Here is a 22,926-nt window from a genome sequence, read left to right as displayed (position 1 = left end):
TGTCTGTATATGTCTGTCAAGTCTATGATTTGTAAAATTATGGTAAAAAGCAATTTAGAGAAACGATTGAAGGCAAAGGGCAAAAAGAAAATGATCATTCATAATGTGATGTCTACAAGTATTTTATGATATGAAACAATAGAAGGGGAGTAGACGATCAAGTTGAAAGTGGTATGACGCAATTATGTGGGCGCAATTTAACTTACAAGAAAATTTAAAATGATGAATGAATACAACATTATTTTGTCCGAGATAATTACATCAATTTAGTGAAAATTTTGATTTTTTTTCTAAGTATTGTACGTTATGTATCCTAATTTCTTTCTTTATCCATTTCTCTCTTTCATTATTTATTTCTTCCTTTCTTTCTTTATTTCTTCTACTTCTTTTTCTTCTTTTTTTCTTCTTCTTCTACTTCTCATTCCTCCTCCTCTTCTCCTTTTATAATTCTCCTTCTATTCTTCTTCTTCTTTTCTACAAAAATTAATAGTCAGTTGGTAACATGAGCGAGAGAGATAGAAGAAAAGAGAAAGTGGTGGAGAGAGAGAGAGAGAGAAGGTTTGAACCATTTAATCACAATAATTAGATACCTCTGCCCTTGCTCCGACATCGTCATGATTATGATCATGATGATCATTGTGTAATGATGGTATTATCTGAAATGCCATGTGAAAGTTCCCCATGTGGTGGACATTTTAGACAGGGCAGGATGTAAAACTAGTTCATTGAATATACTTCATCCAATTAGTTTCGCAAGTCATCAGAGTTTGCTTCAAAAATAAATTATGGTGATAATGGTTATCTTTCATGTTTTGAAAACAAGACGTTGGAGTGAAAATTGCTCGGCCTATATAAAACACCAAGTTTATAAAAGAAGTTTGAATTAACCAAGCCTAAAATGCCTGGTGAAGACTAATTTTCCAGTCAGCTAGGGCATGGCCAAAAAAAAACTTGACTGGGTGTCAAATAGAATTAAAGGCACGCCTTGGGTGTGAGCCGTATCTTAAATGCATTTATGAAATCGGGGATTAGTGTTGGGCTTTGCAGATTGCTTTTGACACGAATGTGGCTTATCGCTATAAGCCAATTTTGGCTTATAACACGCCCAAGATATCAACTCGATTGCCAATTTGTCATAGTTGCACACCTTTCAAAGTTGATTATAATTAAACACTCATTTTGTTACTGTACGGAATTGTTATTCTCTATTTTTTTACAAACGATACAATAACAAAAAAAAAAATAAATAAATAAATCGCTTTGATAAAAACGATGCATTTTGATGGGCCTACCTCTACCTCTGTGGTGGAAAATGTTCTCTCCATGTATATGAAATCTGAATCATATGAAATTTAAAATGTATAAAAAAAAATAACTCGGTGAATATAACAACACCGTGTTCTTTTACAGGGCCAATGTTAATATGAAATTAGTTCCAGAGCAAAAGCGGATCCATATTTTCACCGATGGGGGGGGGGGCAATTATTTTCATCCAGATTTTCCCCGATCGGTCGCTAAAAAAAATCCCATGGGGCAGTCAAATATATTCTTGTACGCACGCGTGACCAATGGGCCAAAATGTGTGAATAAAGCCCGCGAAAAACTTTTTAGGGGGTGTTAAGAAATTTCACACCGGGAAAAAACTCGTTTAGAGGGTGTTAAGAAATTTCTTGGTCACGCGTGTGTACAGCAATATATTTGACTGCCCCCCCCGCCCGGAAAATAATATCACAATTTTCCTTCCCTTTTTCCCCTTTCTCCTCATTTTTCTTGGTCTTGTATACGCAAGTGAACATCCGTATTTTACAGTGAGGTGTCAAATGAGTTAAATCATCCCCGATCTTGTCAAATTCCTGTTAACATCGATCGTAATTATCGGGGAGACTATAGCATTTATATTATAACTGGATATTTTTTTCAATGAAGAAAATACTTAATATATTGAAAATTTCCTTCGATAATATCAGGTTTACATGAAATATTGTATTCAGAGATTACTGACGTCAAAACCACGGTACACCAGTACAGTGTCGATGCCAAAGAATAAGGTAATAAAACAAATGGATTTTCAACAACTGTGCACTGCTGTAAGAATGCTTAGTGCTGTCCTTTCACAACATCGACTGATTTACTTTAAATAGCACCATTTTTTGCAGTGTAGAAATGTAAATTTTCATTGTCTTCACTTCAAAATCCTATATCTAATTCAAAACATAACATAGAATACGTATATATTTTTGTTACAAGGCTGAACTTATCGACATAATTATCATATTAATAAAGTTTTCAAACATATATAGAGAGGAGGATTTCATTATGTCTATAACGCCCCTCTTTTATTCCCTTTAAAGTCAGTCCGATAAAAGTAGAATAAAGATGTGAGGACACATACCAGACTATATAGGTTTTGGCGGAAACGGTCAATATAGGGGTGATGCCCCTTAATTAACCCCAAGGATATCACAGTCCTTAGCAGGGTGTTTCCCCTTACGCTCCGGGGGTAATTATTAATAGACGGGTCGTTCATGATCCTATAGATACGCCCATGGACTACTATCTGGACGTGCATGCATTATATCATCACTCATTAAAAAAATATTCAAATTAAAAGAAGGGCGGGCTAGCATCATTTGAATCGTTGCATTTCCCGGTCAGTGTACAGCATTGAAAGTTTAGGTGTCTGGATGAATTCTTGGGAGCGGGGCAATTCTTTTGAAGGCTTCGCCAGGTCTATAGGATTTATTTTGTTCATTTTGTAAACTTATCATTTTTGTTTTGTCCGGTTCGTGATATAAGCCTCCTAAACAGAACTAAGAATGTAAAAGCACATGGGAGACTTTTTGTTAAATGTTCACTTTTTTATGTCTCTTTGTTAATATAATCTATTTTTTATTTCGAGTAGGGGCGGTGTCACAAATGGGAGACAAGGGAGATCGTCCAATGTCAAGTCAGGGGTAAAAAAGAAAATGTCTTGAGAAAACTGGAATGAAGAAAAAGAGAAGGAAGAGTATAACAAAAAGATGTCTTCTCTATAGGGCCCAATACTCGATTATAAAACTGAAAAGGGAGAATGACGTTAGCATTAGCATTGGGTCAGATGCATAAAAAGTAGCAATAATTGCTTGTCATGCTTTTGCTAGGCTTCTGCTTGATTCCGTATGCATAAAAATAAGCGAGAAATGCTTTTGCTAAAAGTAAGTTCAAGCAATCGCTAACTGACTGCTAGCATGTCCTTGACGATTAAGCTATTGCTGAAAAAGCGTATGCATAAAGCAAACATTCCGCTTGTAAGTTTAAGCACTTGCTTGGGGTTTTTTTTTTGCAAGCTCTGCCAGAGCAGCTTGAGCGTTTGCTTGCTGAGAACCCCAAGGTGTATAGTAGCCTACACACTAAGAAATAAAGGTTCAAAATTGAACCCCGAAAGGTTGATGCAAAATCAGCACTCTATGGGTTCAAAAATTGAACCCCTGAATTTGGGTTCAAAAATTGAACCCTGCGGTTGGGGTTCATTTTTACACCCTGCGGGTTCAAAACTGCACCCCTAAATTTTAAATCGAATCCCTAGGGGTGCAGTTTTGAACCCGCAGGGTACAAAAATGAACCCCAACCGCAGGGTTCAATTTTTGAACACATAGGGTGTTGATTTTGCATCAACCTTTCGGGGTTCAATTTTGAACCTTTATTTCTTAGTGTGTAAATGTTTTCTTTCTAATAAGTGTAAACCAAATGCCAAATATATGAATTTATCAAAAAGAAACAATTTAGTTTGACACCACGTCTGAGAAATATATGTTATGCATGGTTATAGGAAAGAAGCGGCAAATTGCACTGCCTTTGCGTTCGAGTCCTGCCTTTTCGTAACGTCGCTATTGTTTGAACCGCTAACTTTCTGAAGGCAAGAAAATGGCGGGCGAATATTTGTCATTCATATTTTCCCCGATCAGCTGCTGAAAATTGATTTTTGTTTGTTTATTTGAAGGGATAGTACTAAAGTCAGTATAGCTTTACTCTTTTAATACAGCATTAATATAATTTCATAAGCCCTATTTAAATAGTGCGACCGCGAAGCGCGAGCCAATTTTTTGGGGTGGAAATTTGATGTATTTTGTACAGAAAATTGAATATTCTGGGCAATGTTTGTGATTCTGACCATATGCGTATGTTATTATTATTATTATTATTTGTTTTGGCGTCACCTGTGCCTGGGAGGCGAAAAGCGAACTGAATCACTGTGACCCGCAGGTCTCTCCTCCCGATATAACTGATTGGGGGGAATGCAGGTGGACCACTACACCGGGGTTTCCCCCTACTCTTATACGAATAGTGCAATGGGTTCTTAACGTGCAAAGGTGGTGACTCTCCTCTACACGGGGCCTCCATTTAACGTCCTATCCGAGGGACGGAGTGTTTTCCATTGTAACATAGCCTGCATCTATGAAACATGGGAGAGACGTTTACACACAACGCACTGGCTTCAGTCATCCGCCCGGGGTGGACTCGAACCCACGATCTTTGGTTCGACGGGCAGACGCGTTACCGACTGAGCCAACACCGCTCTCTAAATAATCACTGCGAGCGCGAAGCGCGAGCAGAAAGTACATTCTCGCCTGATAGGAAAGGAACCTGTTAAGGACTCTTTGCAGTTAGCCATGAAAATAATACTCATTTTAAAAATTAAAAAAAATGCGAGCGTTAAGCGCGAGCTGAAAGGTTTTTTACTATAAAATGGAATTCTAAGCACTTTTTGTAATCATTTACATCCTCGCGAAGCAAGGGCTGAAATATTTTATATTCCAATCTGAAAAGGGTTGGTTTAGGCACTATTTATAGTACTGTGAGGGGAAAATTATGAAGTGGATATGGTTTGCACTTAATAAAGTGCGAGCTGATATTTTTTTCATTTTTACTTTGGCTTGGGACCGAGACATTCTAAGAACATTCGTCATCATATAAAAATGATGACTATCTTCGTGGTCCGCTTCCTCATGTTCCTAAGCTTGAGATGAAACTTGTCGATATTTCATTCTGAAAAAGGGGACACCAAATTAAATAGGAATCAATTAAAAAAAGTATTATCTTTTTATTAGTCTAATAAGCCTAATGAGAGCGCGAAATGTGTTGACAAGGTCTGGAAACTAGACGTTTTTAGTTCTATATCAGCCTATTGACATGCATGATTGAGCAAGATATGATTAATCGATCAGGCAATGCTAGCGCCAAGCGCAAACGAAAATTTTATAGTGAGATGCAGTGGCGTAGCTACGGGGGGGGGGCAGGGGGCACGTGCCCCCCCCTGAGATTTGGTGTTCCCCCCAGGTGCCCCCCAGAAAAAAATTGGTAGAGCAAAAAAAAGGAGAAAGAAGAAAAGAAAAAAATGAAAAGAAGAAGAAAGACAGAAGAAAAGAAAATAAGAGGAGGAAGACGAGTGAATGAAATAATGTGAGGGGAAGACTTGCAAAAAAAAAATCTTTCATGTTACTATACAAATATTTTGCTTGGCTTCGCGCCAGAATTGCCTGTTCGATGAAATTCATATCTTGCTCATTAATCTAATATGGAGCAACTTTTGAAGTCAATATACAAAACATATTTTAGCTCGGACATCGAGCTTTCATGAGTTTTTTTTTCATTTACAAATTGAAGTGCTCTGTAACATGTCCGTTTTATGATCTACATAATCAGCATTTTAAGCTCACGCTGCGTGGTCACATTATTTGATTTGCTAAGTTCATATTGTCTACGTATATTCCATAATGTTCCACTAAACAAGTGTATTCAGAATGCCCAAATTCTAGGTCTAAATCGAAAACATGAGCGATATCCTGCATGTTCTTTATTTAAAATGTACTCAAATCATCCAGTTTTACATCAGAATATCAATAATTGTTTGCTCACGCTTCACGATCGCATTAATGATGATGCAAGAGTGTCCTGCTTTTAGGTCCAAAATCTCAATTTTCTTCCTCTCGCGCTTCGCGCTCGCATCAATTGTTTAGTTACATATCTATACCATTTCTTAATACAAAAAAGTGCTTAGAATGACAATTTCTTAGGTCGGAATGTCAAAAAATTTGCTCGCGCTTCGCGCTCGCATTAATGAAATCTATACCGTTTTCATGGTAACTGTAAGCAGTCCTTAACAGGTCCCTTTCCGATAATGCTTGAACAGTTAATACAAAATTCTGCTCGTGCTTAGCGTTCGCATTACCCATCTAGTTCCTACGAATCGTTCAAGATCACACATAGCATTGCCCAGAATATTCAATTTTCAGGACAAAATACATTAAAGTAAAAAAAAATCGCGCGCGCTTCGCACTCGCACTTTTTATAAGGCTTATGAGATTATTTCATGTTTATGTTGTTTTATAAGAATAAAACTAAGTAGTGACTGATCGGAGAAAGATTATTTTTGGCCCCGTCCCCTATTGGCGAAAGTCGGATCCGCCCTTTTGACACATACACACACACAGGAAAAAGCCCCTGAAAAGCAAGGACCCCCCGGTGCCCCCCCCCCCCCGGAAAAAAATCCTAGCTATGCCACTGACAAAGAAACAACTTACGAAAGAGAACTAAACATGAATATTCAAACCTATAGTTACACAAAAAATCATATAAGGAGAAAAAAATCAATGAACAAAATAAATGTGTTTAATAAGCAGAGATTCACACTCGCTTCTGAAAGAAAACAAAATTGTCAATCATCGTGAACCATTAAAAATTGATTTTATGCATTTTTATGCATTTTATTGAACATATGTGGAAGCTGCTCGTATGTTACGTTACGTCACAAATCGAACTTTCATTTATATATTTTCATTCACCAATATTATTTTTGCTATTTTTTTTTCAAGGTGAATAGCCTCTCATTTCTTTGTCATATTTTGTTGATAGATAAGGGTTGATTGGCAATTCAAACCAACGTTGCAAGATACGAGAGAAGTTGATTTTCTTTTTGCATAGAAACTTCAACAGAAGACATTCATCTTTTTTATTTTCATTTATTAATTATTCAAGGGGATTGGGTGACATTGCTGTTCGCTTGTATCTTTTTTTTAGAGGATCCTCTTTGTCAGATATCCTAACCCCATACATGACAAATCTGATAAAAGTGAATGAATTTTTTTTTCACGCATGCGCATTAACCTTGGAAACCGAAATGGCGTCTGTTGTGGCCGCAAATTCTCTTGGAAATTTGAGTGACATTACCAAGGATTTACCTTCTTTACAGTTTGAAAATGCTTTGTCAGAAGATGAGAAGGGACCTTATCTCGCCCTTAGAAAGAGATCTCATGCAATCACCGTATCAGCATGTGCTCAAGCGGCTTATTTTGTGGCAGTATTAAATGAAGCTCGGTGAGTACAGCATCAGCGGTCCCATATGTAGATTTCTATGTGTGTTCAATATTGCATGAAGTTATATTCATTTATTGTTGTTCATTGAATGAGGGAGGCCGGGGGGGGGGGGGCACTCAGTATATAATGCATAGTGGGTATGTGCCGCGGAGGGGACCCCCATTTCTACACTCAAATTTCCATTTCAAGGCATTGCATTTTTTGTCTTATTAAGAAAAAGAACAAACTAAAGAAAGCCGCTCCAAAACTTTGCAAAAGACCAAAGCATAGCAATAGCATTTTCTTCAGTTCTCATGGTTCTTATCGAGAAAAAAGGAAGAAGGAAATCCTCTCCAAAGCTTCGCATATTTTTCGTTACGCCGTTCCAGTCGCATTGATCTGCTACAATGAGCTGCAATTTTGGTGAAAAGCGGCCGCAGATTGCTGTCCGACCATCGCCTCTGCGTGAGCGCACCCGGCAGAGGCCGTGCTAGCTGCATCATGCACGCATAGATCTATGCATGCCCCTTCCATAGACCTTATCGCAAATAGATTCACGCAAAGGATCATGGGATCGCAAAGGGGGCAATAGCGCCGCTATTGTCCGGATGCGACCGCAAGCAGCCGACAATAAAGTGTACGATTTCCATAGTGAATCAAAATACGATCGATGCCCGCCGCCAACATTTTGCTAACTTCCAGTAAACAACTCGTCATATTTGTTCCAGAGTCTAACACCACTTTTCTTCTTAATCATGGGTGGCAGAGATAGATGTGCTGTCTATATCTGCAAGAATCACCACAGACTTTACGAAAACAAGTGCAATTTTGTTTATTTTCGCGCACTGTCTTTGCGTATTTTGAGCTGTGCAGCTGTGACTGTGCAAAGTGTGCTTGTATGCACGGAAAGCGGGCACTCTCGGCCCAGGAATAGTGTACGTCGGCGAGGCAGTGGAGGAAACTGGTCCCGGAATTCCAAGCAATAATAAAATGATAATCAATACAAAATCTGCAGTAGATTACTTTATTCTAGTTATATATTTTTGTAATATCATTCGATAGTCAAGAATACATATTTTATAAATAAATATCTCAATCACGATTTTATTCAGAGTAGGCCTATAAACCTGGATAGATATAATTCAGGATTATGGTCGGACATTCTGAAGTTTAATTAGTGGCATGCTTAGACAAAATAATGAATTTAAATAGAACAAAAATGAGAATAGATGAAAGTATGTTGAGAGAAAAATAAGTTTAAAAAAAGAAAAGAAAAAAATGAGCAAGGTGATCTGTAATAGAAGTGACTGAATGCGATGAAATTCGAAGATATAAATGTTGAAATAAGATATTTTAATCAAAAGAATGAAATATATATAATTTATATGAATTAAATATCCATCATCTGCTAAGTTTCAGACAAAATAAAATTACAGAGAGGTTGGAGGGATATAGGGCATATACGGGGTCATAAAATGTTTTAAATTCAGTGATTTATTCAATCTTTTTCCTGCTGGTTTATAATATACTTTATATTTGTCTCACCCCCACCCCCCCTGTAACAGTTGTATGATCAAACTCAAAAGCCGCCGGCTTGCAAAAAAGGACTATATATTTCCCCCAAAATAACAAAAACTAGCTAAATTTATGTGGAGATAATATGGTCTACATCATGATTATCATGAATATTCTTTAATGGAAAAATATTTCGGATCGCCAACGTGCTCTTTTCTTTTCTTTTTTTCAATCGGCATTGACCCGCAATCACCGTCTCACTTTTCCCTCAAAATCTTCCCAAGTTTAGCCCCAGAAAACTTCGAAAATACGATGAGTATTGAGTTCATATTTTCACTGGGCAATCGTGATACAAAGATTGTTCTATTAATTCAAATTCAAGTATCCAAAATAATTTAAATACGAAGAAATCAGACTTTTAAAAAAGCCTGGATTTTGAGTGACACTACACAAAACATATGACGTTGTATGGCTTCCCCAAAGCCGATTCCGCGTTTGCCCCCTTTCGCATCCCGTGATCCTCTGCGATGACAGACGCCCTCACGCGACAAACGCTATTTGCGATAAGGTCTATAGGGATGCATATGCACTCACACGCTGGCGATCCGTTCCAAGGACCCCCGTTTTCACAAACATTTGTAGTTCTGAAGCCCGTTCCGAGGACCCTCCCTTTTACAATAAGCCCGCTCCAAGGCCCCAATTTTTTGTCTCGTCTGCGGGACACCCCTTCCATTTTTTGGTCGAGTGCCCCCCCCCTGGGAGGGAGGTATGGTAGGGGCACTCAAGGGTTCATTTCTATTCTGCCTGTGGGGAATCAACAGGTAGGACTATGGTAGCTTATATAGGCCAATGCTGTACACAACACACATTTTAAAAAAATCATTAGAATATCACTTTTGTGACTGAAAACACTTATTTCCATACAGTTGCAATTTATTTTCATTAGTAACTTGGGGGTAATTTTTGAATTCACCAGAGCGCTTGAAAGCTTGAATTTTGTGCATATTTTTGTGTAGCCCTCTATTGGTGGAAAGTAATATGGCAAGAAAATTTTCATTTTTCAATCTCTATTTTTATGAAAATGAAGAAAAAAAATAATTTAAAGAATCAAATTTACATAAGAGCCAAGTTGTATGATGAATAGGTGTAATGGAAACTGTCAGTGTTGAAAAAAAAAACAGGCATTTTCCCAAAGAAAAAGAGAAAATAAGTCTAATATTGCCACCCTTATTTTGCCACACATGGAGTAAAACCAAGAACAAGGTTATATCATAACCTTGTTCATATAATGAGTGGTAGGGGGACCTAAACTTTAAAGCTACGCACCACTCCATTGCGCATGCAATTTCAATGGCAAAATAAATTATGTGCTCTCTAGCTCTGTGTGTGAAGCTGTGACTGCATGCAGAGAGTGACGAACGATCCCTAGCTTCAATTTTTCTACAAGACTACAAGAGTCAGAGAGTGTCAGTCTCAGAGACAGAGGCTGCAATATCAAAATCCTTGCAAAGTTGCAGAGAAAAACAGCAAATTTTTGAATTTGGGAGTGATATTCACTTTAATTATATATTTTCCTGTAATAATACGGACATATTAAATTTAGAAATTGAACCACAGGAAATACTATTTCTCTGTAATGACTGTATGCTAAATTGAGTGCATAGCTTAGTTTAGGACCCCTTTCGGGGGGGGGGGGGGGTGGTTATGTACTTGGTATAAATGTATGATACATATGTATATTCCGCGGTTATTGAGACCCCATTTCAGCCTAAATTTCCGCTCCAGAGCATCACCACTTCAGAAGGCCATAGAAATTCCTGTTTTTTTCCATTCCGGAGACCCTCATATTTGTGATTTTTCATTCCAGTGCACGCCCATCATGAACTATTCCGCCGGTTAGAGTGGCAAGCTCGATTGGCATAGTGGTGGGCTGCCAAAGCTCCCCGCAGCTAGAATATATACATGTAGAACCAATTTCAATATGCACAGAAAATATGAGTATAAAATGGTTAATATAAACATAAAATATGATTTAATAATTATACAATGGACATTAAATTAAAAGATCATCTTATATCTTACATAATCATGTTTACAAATATATATATTTTTCTTATGTTTCTCCTGCAATTACAGACAGAAGATCCTTCACTTGAAAACTCCACAACAATCAAAGTCATCCAAATTTTTGCAGAAAGCGCCCCCCAGAGATCCTGTGAAGATAGGGATCATTGGATGCGGACGAATAGGGAACCATTTGGCTAATTGTCTTCTCACATATGCAGATGTTTTGCCACAAGAGCTGGTAATATCTACACGGCGACCAGAAACACTGGGTAAGTAGCCTGGTGGTAGCACTTCCTTTTCAAAGGCATAACACATGCATGTAATCATTCCCCATGTCAAACAATAATCACTTTTTATTTGTAGTTTCAAGTACATTCTTGGCAATTTTGACCCCCTTTTTTTTACATGAATACAGATACCAATTAAAATTTAAAAAGAACCCTCTCTTTTTTAGCATTTCAAGTAGCCTACACTTTTACAACACCACCCCTTTTTGAGATTCCTAGTATATCAAAGTTATCTTTCCCAATAACCTGTGTGAACAATTCAGGAGTTAAGTATTCACCATAATGCTGTTCATAATGCATTGCGCAGAACAGTTAGCGTCTTATTCTCATGACATTTAATTCTCATACAGAGCTTCACATGAGGAATTCACAAGTACCTTGTTGGTTATGGTTCTACAGACCGGATGCATTATGACTGGAATTTCATGTTGTGAAGTACATATAATTCCCCAAAAAGATTTTTTGAAATATAGTAAAAAAAATAGTAGAATGAGCTAGTCCATAGTACGATTTACTTTCATGAAATTTAATCAAACCGATTAGGATATAATTCATTAACAATGATGATTTGTCATTAAAATTTGAAAAAAATTCGTCTGTTAACCAGTTGGAAACTGAGCCCCCCAAACACACACACACACACATATATATATATAAATATATATATACATATATACAGGCTGGAATATATTATAACAAAATCATTAAGTCTCCATTTGGCTAAGATATAACTTCTGACGAGCTTTTTACGAACTATCAGGTGCTTGAGTACCTGACCTTTCAAAAGAATCTTGTGTTACTTGCAAAAGGACTGGTGCAACTGTTGCAACATGTGGGAAATCTGACCCTTAATCTATAATTGGTCGGGTTACATAATTGACCAAATGCTTTGTAAAAACATCTGACAACCAAATGTTGGACCCCGCCTTTATATGTAGGCCTACATAATAAATAGAATCATGTGATTGTCTTCTAGTTTCGCTCTTTTTAAAAGAGCATACATGTGAGTTATTTTTTTTTCAGTGTCATCAACATTGTTTCATACAAGCAACATCGTCCTTTTTATATCCTCAGCCCAGTTGAAGAAGAAGGGGATAGAATGCTTCTATGACAATGTAAAGGTGGCATCCTCGGTGCATCTGCTCTTCCTCTGCGTGCTTCCATCACAGATGGCCACAGTAGCTGATGATATCTGCACCGTCATCCCACCACATTGCACCATCTACACCTTCCTGAGCTCAGTGCCCATTCCGCGGTTGAGACGCATGTTGGACGCTCAGGCCATCATTAGGCCAGAGTTTACCTGGGAGCGATCAGGGGAAGGAGGAGAGGGGATGGTATGGGACTGCACCAAGGATGTCTGTATCACTCTGGAGAACCAAGAACAGGTTGAGATGACATGTCCACTTGCTGAGCAGAGGCGTAAGTTTGATGTTTGTACCCTGAATACTTAAGATTCTAAATTAATGCAGGCATTCTATGCCAAGAAAAATCATTTTTTGCAGACTATCTGTAACTTGAGGTTATTCAGCCTCTGTAAAAATAATGGTTTCCATACTTATACAGAATTTATTTAAAATCTTTACTCGTAGACTTTATGTTTTGGGTGGTTTTTCTTTTGATTTCATTTACAGGTTCTATTGTCCAGACAAAAGAGAAGTGGGCGGAGATGGTACTCTACTCATTTGTCAACATGTGTACCAGGGAAGGTCTAGAGAAACAACAGACCATTGCGGTCACCAACGAAGTTATCCTGGGGCAGTCGTCCAGTCAGGAATACCCCACAGAATTTAGGGCAATGGATTTCACGCGACGCCCAACGTAAGTACAGTTCTATGCATTAGTTGTGAGACCCCCGCATCAGGGGCTTTTGCTCGGCTTTCAAAATCTATTTCTCATACTTTCATCTCAGTGTATCCGCCCATTAGACACAGCTGGTGAGTCATGGGTTCCTTGCCAAAACCTCACTGAGTGGTTGTCTTTAAACTTGGCATATCCCTCCTCACTTATCATGAATTTGACAAGAATTGCAAGATACAGTATATATAATGCTACATTACGTAAAATGTCTTTGGTTTGAGACTCGTCTGTGAGGGGCTGTTGCCCCGGGAGGGGGGGGGGAGCACTCAAATTATTTTTTGATGAGGGCGTGCGGGGCCGCTGGGGCTGGGCGGCTTCTGAACTGAACTTTTGTCATTCGGAGTATCTAGAGAATTGAAAATTTGGTCTGAAAAAGAAGGTCATCAAAGCGGCATGTCCCCGTACCACCAATATATGTGAGTGACCCCTCCGGGGCTGTTGCCCATCTCCCAAACTGCTCTCTCATACCTCCATCACAGCCTATATCAATCCACACAAAGATAGATAGTTGTGTATTTGTTGATTCGAATCTAATCCAGTACCGCATGTCTGGGCCCTATAATACAAAGCTACACAATTAATCTTGCATCTGATTTGTAAAATTAATTGCACATAATAATCATTGCAAAGAAAGGTAACATTCAGCCCAACAATCAATCACCAAACTTTATGTTGTAGAGCCCTAGATTAAATAGAATATAAGTTGGAGCCTAGGATTTGTCCCAAGGTAGCCATGAGAGTGTGATTCAAGCTATATCTATTCGGACTTTGAAACAGAGGGTCGTGGGTTCGAATCCCAGCCATGGTGTAATTTCCTTCAGCAAGAAATTTATCCACATTGTGCTGCACTCGACCCAGGTGAGGTGAATGGGTACCCGGTAGGATTTTTCCTTGAACGCTTTAGCGCCTATTAATATGGCGGCTCAGCTACAGCCGGGGTAATAATATGATACCAATTATCAAAGCGCAGTAGAGTATATGCACATAGTATCTGCACTATATAAATGGACCTATTATTATTATTATATTTGAAAAGGATTTAGCATGTACAATTTTCTATGGTGTTTTAAGAGCAAGATAAGTAAGAATACCAATGGAAAAAGGTAATGAATCTTTAAGGAAACTAAAGTAGGCTTATGATATAAATATACTGTGCATGTAGCTCTTCCTTATGAATCAATTTCAATATGTTTGTTACCTTGTTTCCCCAAGATTGGAATAAAAAGCCAATAGTTTTCAGCTAAATTGAAATTTGGGGAAATAATCTGGGTTATTATTCCAAACTCTTGCTTTGATACAATCTGCATATTTTGTTTTCATGATAAATTTACACCACACTCTGTAGGGAAAGTTGTTTTTTCCTGGTTTGAAAAATAGTCTGCAAGATCTTTCCCCTCTTACCTCTCCTCCTGGCATGCCTGGTAAGTTATGAGATTGTTTGAAAACATATATTCATATAACTCTTGGTGCTCATAATTCTCCCATTAGGCACCTCCTTCAACATGACACAATACATGTATCAAAAGCAAAAGAAGAACATTACCATTGCCTATTATTTGGTCCTTTAATTTGGCATCACATTCACTAGAAATTCCATCCCATGTTTGGTTTGTGTTTCTGAATTTTTTTTACCTGGCAGAGAGCAATACTGTTCGTGTCCAACAATTGCTAGTTTTGGCAAAAACATTATTTTAATAGCTGCATTTGTATCTGGTCTGGAAATGGATTCGTGTGTTTAGATAGCTCCCACCCTCATTAAAAGTGCCATTGTGGGATGACATAATGGCAGGAAAAGAAGGTTATAAATAGTAAAAGGGCAAAAGACTAACCTGGATGGTTAGGCCAGGATACATGTATGTTGACATATGTACAGTTTGTAGCTGTTTTATCATTTAATCCTTTCTTGATCGTAATATCATCACATCAAATTATTGATATCAAGCTTTATCAGATAGTATTTCTACTATTTTCTAGATGGCAGGGATTGAATTTTCGAAAAATAACAGTTGTATAATTTCTCGAAGCACTTGACATAACGAAACCTAATTACTAACTAATCTCAATTACGGTACTTATCTAAATGAACTACATGTATCTTAAAGTCAGGAAATAGGATGAAATGATGAAACACCTTGACATATTATATGGCAAGGCATGTTATAATTAATTTTTATCCTATGAAGTTTTCAGTAACATATGCACAAGTATTTCCATACATCACTTGATATTTTCAAAGGAGTGCACCTCTTGCATGTGATAATACATGTACCTCCAGGTTGTTATCTTTTGAACCGTTATTTCCTTTGGGACACCTTCCCACAATGCCCACAGTACCCAATCAACCAATCACATGGCTAGAAAGTGATGTCATGTCTGATTGTGCAATAACATCAGTTCTCATGCCAGCTGTGCTTTGACTGGTGGTTATGTGACTCTGAACTGATGCATTATGGGCAGGAAGTCAGGATAATGTATTGGCTGAATACTTCCGTTCTCAATATCCTACTTTCCTGATCAATTCTCAATGACCTGATCATGAGAATGACCTTTGCTCAGAAGGTCGCCTTTCGTAATTCAGAATAAAGGTTGAGGAAAGAATTGACTTGGTTTTCTACATAATGGTGAAGTCATATACATGTAACCTGGCTGAATATGAAGTAACATTTAAGAAGTTAGTGGTATTAGGTAAGTAAAGAAAATGAAAAAAATATTGTTCAATAAATGAATGATCATACCTAATTCTGTGTGATACACTTCTTCAAATAAATTAATTGATTCATCAAGCTCTGCCTCATTGATAAGATTTCTTTTTTTTTAAGTAAAACCCCATTTTTGTAGGATTGAGGAATAGTTAGGACACATTCCTTTATCATTTCTCTCATCGATTTCTATGTTGCAGGGGGTAAACTTTAGCATTAATCCACTCTTTAAATTCTTGCTCTAGAAGTTTTTGAATTTTCAAGGAGTTATCATAAGAAAGAATACAAGCAATGAAGTGGTAATTGGATGACCCATGGGAGGGGGGGGGGGGGGGGTGATTCATTAAACTATTTTAAAAGTAATGCATACTATAATTGGACCATGGCAAGTCAATATGATTTCTAAATCAACTTTTTATCACATGAAGATGAAATACAGGTTTTATTATGATAGATTTTAGAACTTGTGTGATTTCTTAATAGTCAAAAACTTAATGCAAGCTATATGGAGTCACTTCGATATGATTTATGAGCAAACATGACAGTGTGAACAACTTAGAAAATAAAATGTTTTTATTACTATTGGAGACAAGAATGTACATGTACAGGAATCTGAATCTTCATTAATATCGATATAATTATAAACATGAGATCTACATGTATAGACTTCGTTAGTAATACATGTATGACCACTCATTTTCATCTCTTAGCTGACATCCCGACATGTTTCCGTACATGTATTTTTGTAGCCAAAAAAAAAAACGAAACAAAAGCTGCATATAGTTAAAACACTAAATGTGGGAAACCCCAATATGAACTTTTCATGATTCATTTCCCCCTTGTTTTATTTTTGGATTTAGAGGGCATTTTATTTGATTCAAGTTCAAGAATTTTGTGATGTATTTGTACTTTCTCAATAGTACTGATTTCTTATATATTTGGACAATTTCTCATCTGTACAGTGTATCAGCATTTAATTTCCTTATTTTGTTAGTATCTTATGTGATCACACTCTTGAGTCTTTTAGCATGGTTTAAATCCACATCATGTTCCTCATTTTGTGTGATATGAAATAGAAATGCAGTTTTATCTGATTGACACCCCCCCCTGTTGAAATGTATGAAGAGAAACGAGAAAGAGAGGGGTGGGGTAGGGAAAGTGAAAAAAACATCAGAGAAATCATAATCTATTCCCACATTTTTCTACCTAATACCTTATACTCCTCCCACTGAGTTTTGTTTTTACATGATTAGTCTTTTTTGTGGAAATATTTTTGGAATTTTGTTCAAACCAATTATATCTTGATTTCAATGTTTTTTTTTCTTCTTAGACTACCTGGTTTGGTTCCATTAGTCATTAGTGATTGTTTTTCAACCACTACTTGCCAATAGAGTTTCATGTATGACCCTGATCAATGATACTTTGCTGCTTGTTTGAATCGATTCTACCATGATTCGTGTTAAAATGATCTTAATACACTAATGTGTTTCTCATACTTTCCATCCTTGTTTGTTTCAGTCAAGCACATGGTTATTCATTTGAGAGTGTTTGTTTTTAAAAAATGATATATTTACCTGTTGTAATAAAAAATGAAAGGTTAAATACATTTGATTGAGGATGCAGTGAAGTTAGAATCTGTTTTGAAGCAGAATGATTTGAACATGTGAGTCCATGACAACTAGGGACATTTCGGCGCTCCATATTTTAGACAGCCGTGGGTCCATAGTCGTTCTACTTTATATTGACAAAGTCATATTGAATTTCTCTTGTGTTTTTTGTGCCATTGAATAAAAGTAGATTCAGTTATGAATACAGATCCAGGTGCTGATTTTAGGAGTTATGCATCTTCTATCTACATGAGTTGCAAACCCATATTCAATGGAAGCATTTTACGAAGCATCTCGTCATTGATTTTTGCTGAGAAATTTGCGCTCAGCCATTCATTATGCAAAGATTTCAGTAGCTTGCAAGAGTTGTCTGTAAAATCATCATTGAGGAACATCGTTCATGAAAACAACAGACTCCAACTGTTCTACAGTAATACAACTACATCACTTCCCAGTTTTAACACTGTAAAAATGCGGTCAAATAACATTTAATTGGGACTTTCGCATAAAAAAAAGAGGGATGGGTCGGAAACCCCCAATGACTCCCCGGGTTTGCCCATGTCTGCAAACACAACCCCATTTTTATTTCATAACCTGCAAACCCATGCTACTCTCATGGTATGAGTCATATTGTTATAAAAGAAAAGTAGAGATCAATCGTCATCTAATCTACTTCTAATTATAGACAGTGACATTCCCTTTACACCTATCAATTACATGCTAGGCTCTCAAATGACAATGATATTCAGGTGTAATTTTCTAAATTCAGCTTCAGGATAGCTACTGATCGTGATATTAACGATTTTAGATGCTTATTATCTAAAGGGTAGGTATGATGAAATGAGCGAATCATTTGACTTGGTCAATCTGTAAGTTTTTACGTTTTCCTCATGTCCAAGTGCCCTTTCAGAATGATTCAATTTGGAACAAACGAGAAAAAATGTTATACCTTGGTTTTCTTTTCTGTTTACTTTTGACTTATTTTTTAGTTTGGTGACTAAATTATGTATGTTTCTCTGATCTAGATTGTGTCATCCTTATTCATCATTGATATATGCCAAATTTTGTTTTTTTTTAAATAAGAGAATATGTTTCTCGTCTAAAGGTTGAATCGTCTTAAGCTCAAATTGGAGTTTTGTCCAGGGTTTATTTTTTCTAGCACTCTTACCATAATGGTATGAGTACCCACTTTAATCAAGGATGCGATGGTTATTACTTAAAGGTGGAATTCAGGTTTTATGGCTTTGTGGATGACGTAATGTAAACATATTTTGATCTTGTTACTAAAAGTGATGTAAATATGTTATTTTTTCAATACCAATCTGAAAGTATTTTATGTCGAAGAAAATGATTTTTAAATGAAACAAATGAGTCTACAAAGTTTATTCGAAGAACGATTACGATGTGATTCTTTTTTCAAAGTGACTTTTATAATGGTCTTTCAGTTTCCCACGTTATAGATATTCTTAAATCTAACATCAGTAGCCCATATTCTGAAGTCGGGTTTAACTTAAACTCAAGTTTAAAGTTGTGGTTTAAGTATGGATAGCTAAATGACTAACAGTAGAGATTTATATTTCAGCTCATTTGGCTCTGAAATCATTCATAATTGTCTAGGAAGTGTAAATAGATGATTGTCTCCACCATCGAGGAATCAGGAAAGAGCACAGTAAACATAAGAAACATACAAATTAATTTAAAAAAAACGACACTTTTGGCTTCCCATAATTTTTTACACAGAGTTAGACCATAGCCTAAGTTAAACCTGACTTCAGAATACGGGCCAGTGTGATTACACTTATAGTTTATCAAATTTTATCTATATTCTAGTTAATTAGACTTAACAAGATGTTTCGAATTTGTACTTGTATTATTTTCGATCAATGTTCAAAATCAAACGATCGGTTTTGGACGTTTTGAACGGTATATTGCCACTTGGTCTACATGTATCCGCTTCGTCTACTCTCCATCTAGTTTCATCTCACATTGTTTTAACCTACATGTAGTTCACCTACCACCAATTCGTCTACTAGCCATTGGTTGAATTGCCATTTAGCACATTACCATGCTGTCTAATTTCCAGTAAGGCTATTCCCATTTCATCTAATGTGCTCTTCGTCCGACACCACTTAGGCTATGTATAGATGAACCTTTTTTTTATTTGATAAAGTGCAAAATAATCTTTAAACGAATAGAAAATAATACCATCTGAAAATTAGACTAAATGATTAGACGAGGTGGGTAGTAGACCAAATTACAAAAAGTTCAAATTGTAGACCAAATGGGTTTGCATGTAACCTATGTCGTACTAGACTCGTCTCGTGGATCAAGTGGGAGTTATATCTTCTGAACTTTTCTCATGATAGTAAATCTCTGTTCGTTCATTTCTACAGTGGTTTTAGGGGTTATTAGTAAACATGAAGCAATCCATACCCATTTTGATGTCATAGTTATATCGTACTCTCAACACAATTTTAAATAAAATCTAAATTAAGTTAGCTTCAAAAGCTTGAATAGTTCACTTATTAAACCATAAGTATCATAATTACTAGGCAATGCGCGGAAGATAAGAAAGATATAAGAAGTAACATACATGTATATTTATAGAGAGAAGGGGGGGGGGGGCAGTAAGACAACTTTGTTGGAAGTGAATGCATTATTTCTCAAAGTTGTACTCATTGTCTCTTCATCTGTATCCAAACAATACTAATTACATGTATGTTCCCTTTTTATCTTGAATATTGTGGTAATTATTGCAAATGTTAAAATTATTGTTCATACATTATACGCGCTATTGATACTAAGCTTAGTACATGTACAAAGCTGCTCTTTGCTTCAGAACAGAAAAGTTTTCTCGAATTTTCACTACTACCGTGACATTCAAGGAAATAAGTTTTTCTCTTCCCCAAATAAACTGGAAGTATAGTTTATTTTCCTGACATTTTCAGCACATTCCTCATTTGGAATGATAAAGCGGTAAATCAACATACTGATTTTCGCCTTAATGTTGCTTGTCATTGTGTGTTCCAAATATAGAGTTCTTAAGTCTTCTCCCCATCCATTTCCCTTGGTAATACTATATTCTTGTGAAGATTGAAAAACATAAACTAAGCCAACAGCTAGAAGAAGGCGTTTGAATATCATTCATTGAGAAGAAAATGAACATACATGACCAAGCCAATTCTCGAAATTGGATATACAGGTACATGTATTATTTTATTTCACAATGATATTCAAGACGACCTTTCATTACGTTTTACTCTTTTTTTTTAATAAATCGCACAGTAAAGACGTTTTTATGTTCACATGATGGATTTGATTATGTTATCTGCGTCACAATATCTCTGTTTCTTTTAAGGGGGAGGGTAATGGATTAAAACCGAGACAATAGCTCATTTCCCCTTCCCATTTAATGGTCTTTTAGTATTTTTTCATTGTGATCATATTATTTTATTACCATTTTCATCTGTTTCCTCCCTTATCTACCGCATTCCATCCTTCTAACTTTTTTGTTATCCCGTGTCTCATATCTATTCTCCATCACTTCCTTTTAAATTATTTTTAACTAATTTTTATCGTCTGTTCCTTCGTCCATACACTTTTTACCATCTTCCACTCCTTACTACCCATTTTCCGCTCCTTCTCCATATCCCCTCTTCTCTCTACTCCACTCCCCTGCCCTTTCCTATCCTTTGTCCCATTTCTTTAATTACTTTCCCTCCCTTTCCTCTCTCGTCTTCCCCAACTTCTAAATTTCATCCCTTCCCTTGGCTACCACCCCCTCGCTCTTTCTCACTTTCCTTTTCTCTTACCTAACTCTCTCCCATTCTCTGTTTATACGTTATCCCTCCCCTCCCTTTTGCTCCTCACAGCTTATTTCCAGTGTTCGATATGTCTGCTGTGGCAGCCAACCAGACACCTTTGACACAAACCATCACTGAAAACCAACAACTGAGGGCGCTCTTTGTCAAGAAGTACAAGAACGTATTCGATAAGTTCTACTACTGGAAGGGCATCAAACAGATTAAACCAAAAACTCAGGAAATCACGTGACCAAATACCAATCATGAGATTTTAGAATCATAAACTGATATGCATCGTAATAGATCTATTTTTATATCACAATAACTTTCCATCGTTATTGACCTTCCTGATTGTTTAATAAGAAATTTACAAATTGTTGTTTTTATATGTCGCATTTTATTTGTGCTCACATTCCCTTAAAAGAATGTCTGTACTAAAATATTGAGAATAATATGAATAGTATTATTTATTTAATGGAAGTAAATGGTATAACATAGTCAGAGTAAAGAAGGGCAGTAGTCTACCTTTCTTAATGTGACAAAAGGTGGCGCTGTTGTAAATTATCAGAGAGATCACATTTACGATCAATTAAAAATAGACATGTAGGATCTTTATGAAAAGTTAATTTGGATTTAGTTTCACGAACAACCTCACACCATTAGGGCTTGAGTGCCTTTTAGTGTGAAATATATCAAAGATTTTATTCTCTCCAAGTCTTCCATTATATTTATATATATAAAAAAAAACAGGGACATAATTCTGGTTCAAATTTAGTAATTTTCATCCAAAATCAGAAATTAGCTTCCTTCAGAGCGTCGAGTAAAATACCATACATGTAGGAAATATATAAAAATATTATTACATATACCTGAATGTGTACACGTTTACATAATGGCTACAAACAAATCTACACAAAGCTTCCATTTTATTATGCTACATTACAAGTTACTTGAATGGTCAATACAGACGTGGTTCTACATTTTAAAAAATCAATGTGATATACACCCAATTGAGGTGATTATGTAAGCTTTCACGAGTTTCCGACGGATGACATATTTCATGATGTGCTTTTCTGCAGCAGATATCCATGCGAACTTGAAGTGACGTATAGGCTTAATGCTAATGAAGTGAACTGGTATAGTGCAGTTTTAGCTGTCACAACATGCCCCAAAATGGAGGTGATTTCAGACCGCTACGAGATTTATCCAAGATACAGACGGAAGATGACAATTTACCGGGAAGGGGGGGGGGGTACCCAAATGGGATCAAATTTGTGTCATTTGCAGTTTTGTTACAGTATACAATTCCCTTTTTTTATAAGGGAGCAGGCAGTGATTGTGTAAAATACAAGTGTGCAATCATGCAAGAATTGGCATCATTGAAATTTAATGTAATTTCATCATTCTAAAAAGTAAATTGATAATGTGACATGATGATGCATGATATCCATAAATGTGAATGAAACAAAGATGTTGTTTAGTCGGTCGTTTTACTTTTGTATAAAGGGGTTTTCCAGTTTTCGATTTTCTTTTGTTTCATCCATCTGTTACTCGATTTAAAGAAGACGATGGACATTTATCTGATCGTATTTTGTAAACTTTAATTCATTTAATGCTCTTTCTTGCCTTATTTATTATTTCTCTCAAACACATCATCTTTTGTTTATAGGCTATTGCCTCGCAAATGATAGTAAGAGGCCATTCTAAATATTTTTGATAAGTGATTTTGATATGATGTGAATAAATATACAATGAA

General features: G+C 36.5%; 1 protein-coding gene across 1 annotated transcript; it reads left to right on the top strand.

Annotated features, from left to right (window-relative positions):
* Positions 1-7,143: 7,143 nt before the first annotated feature.
* On the top strand, positions 7,144-22,145 carry LOC121419143 (NADP-dependent oxidoreductase domain-containing protein 1-like). Its single transcript, XM_041613473.1, has 5 exons — positions 7,144-7,353; positions 10,984-11,183; positions 12,276-12,623; positions 12,836-13,022; positions 21,240-22,145. The coding sequence occupies exons 1-5, from the start codon at positions 7,157-7,159 to the stop codon at positions 21,418-21,420; spliced, it is 1,113 nt and encodes a 370-aa protein (XP_041469407.1). The 5' UTR covers positions 7,144-7,156; the 3' UTR covers positions 21,421-22,145.
* The last annotated feature ends 781 nt before the right edge of the window (positions 22,146-22,926 follow it).

This window comes from Lytechinus variegatus, chromosome 7, assembly GCF_018143015.1.
Source record: "Lytechinus variegatus isolate NC3 chromosome 7, Lvar_3.0, whole genome shotgun sequence".
NCBI lineage: Eukaryota > Metazoa > Echinodermata > Echinoidea > Temnopleuroida > Toxopneustidae > Lytechinus > Lytechinus variegatus.
This window is presented reverse-complemented; position numbering and strand designations above follow the sequence as displayed.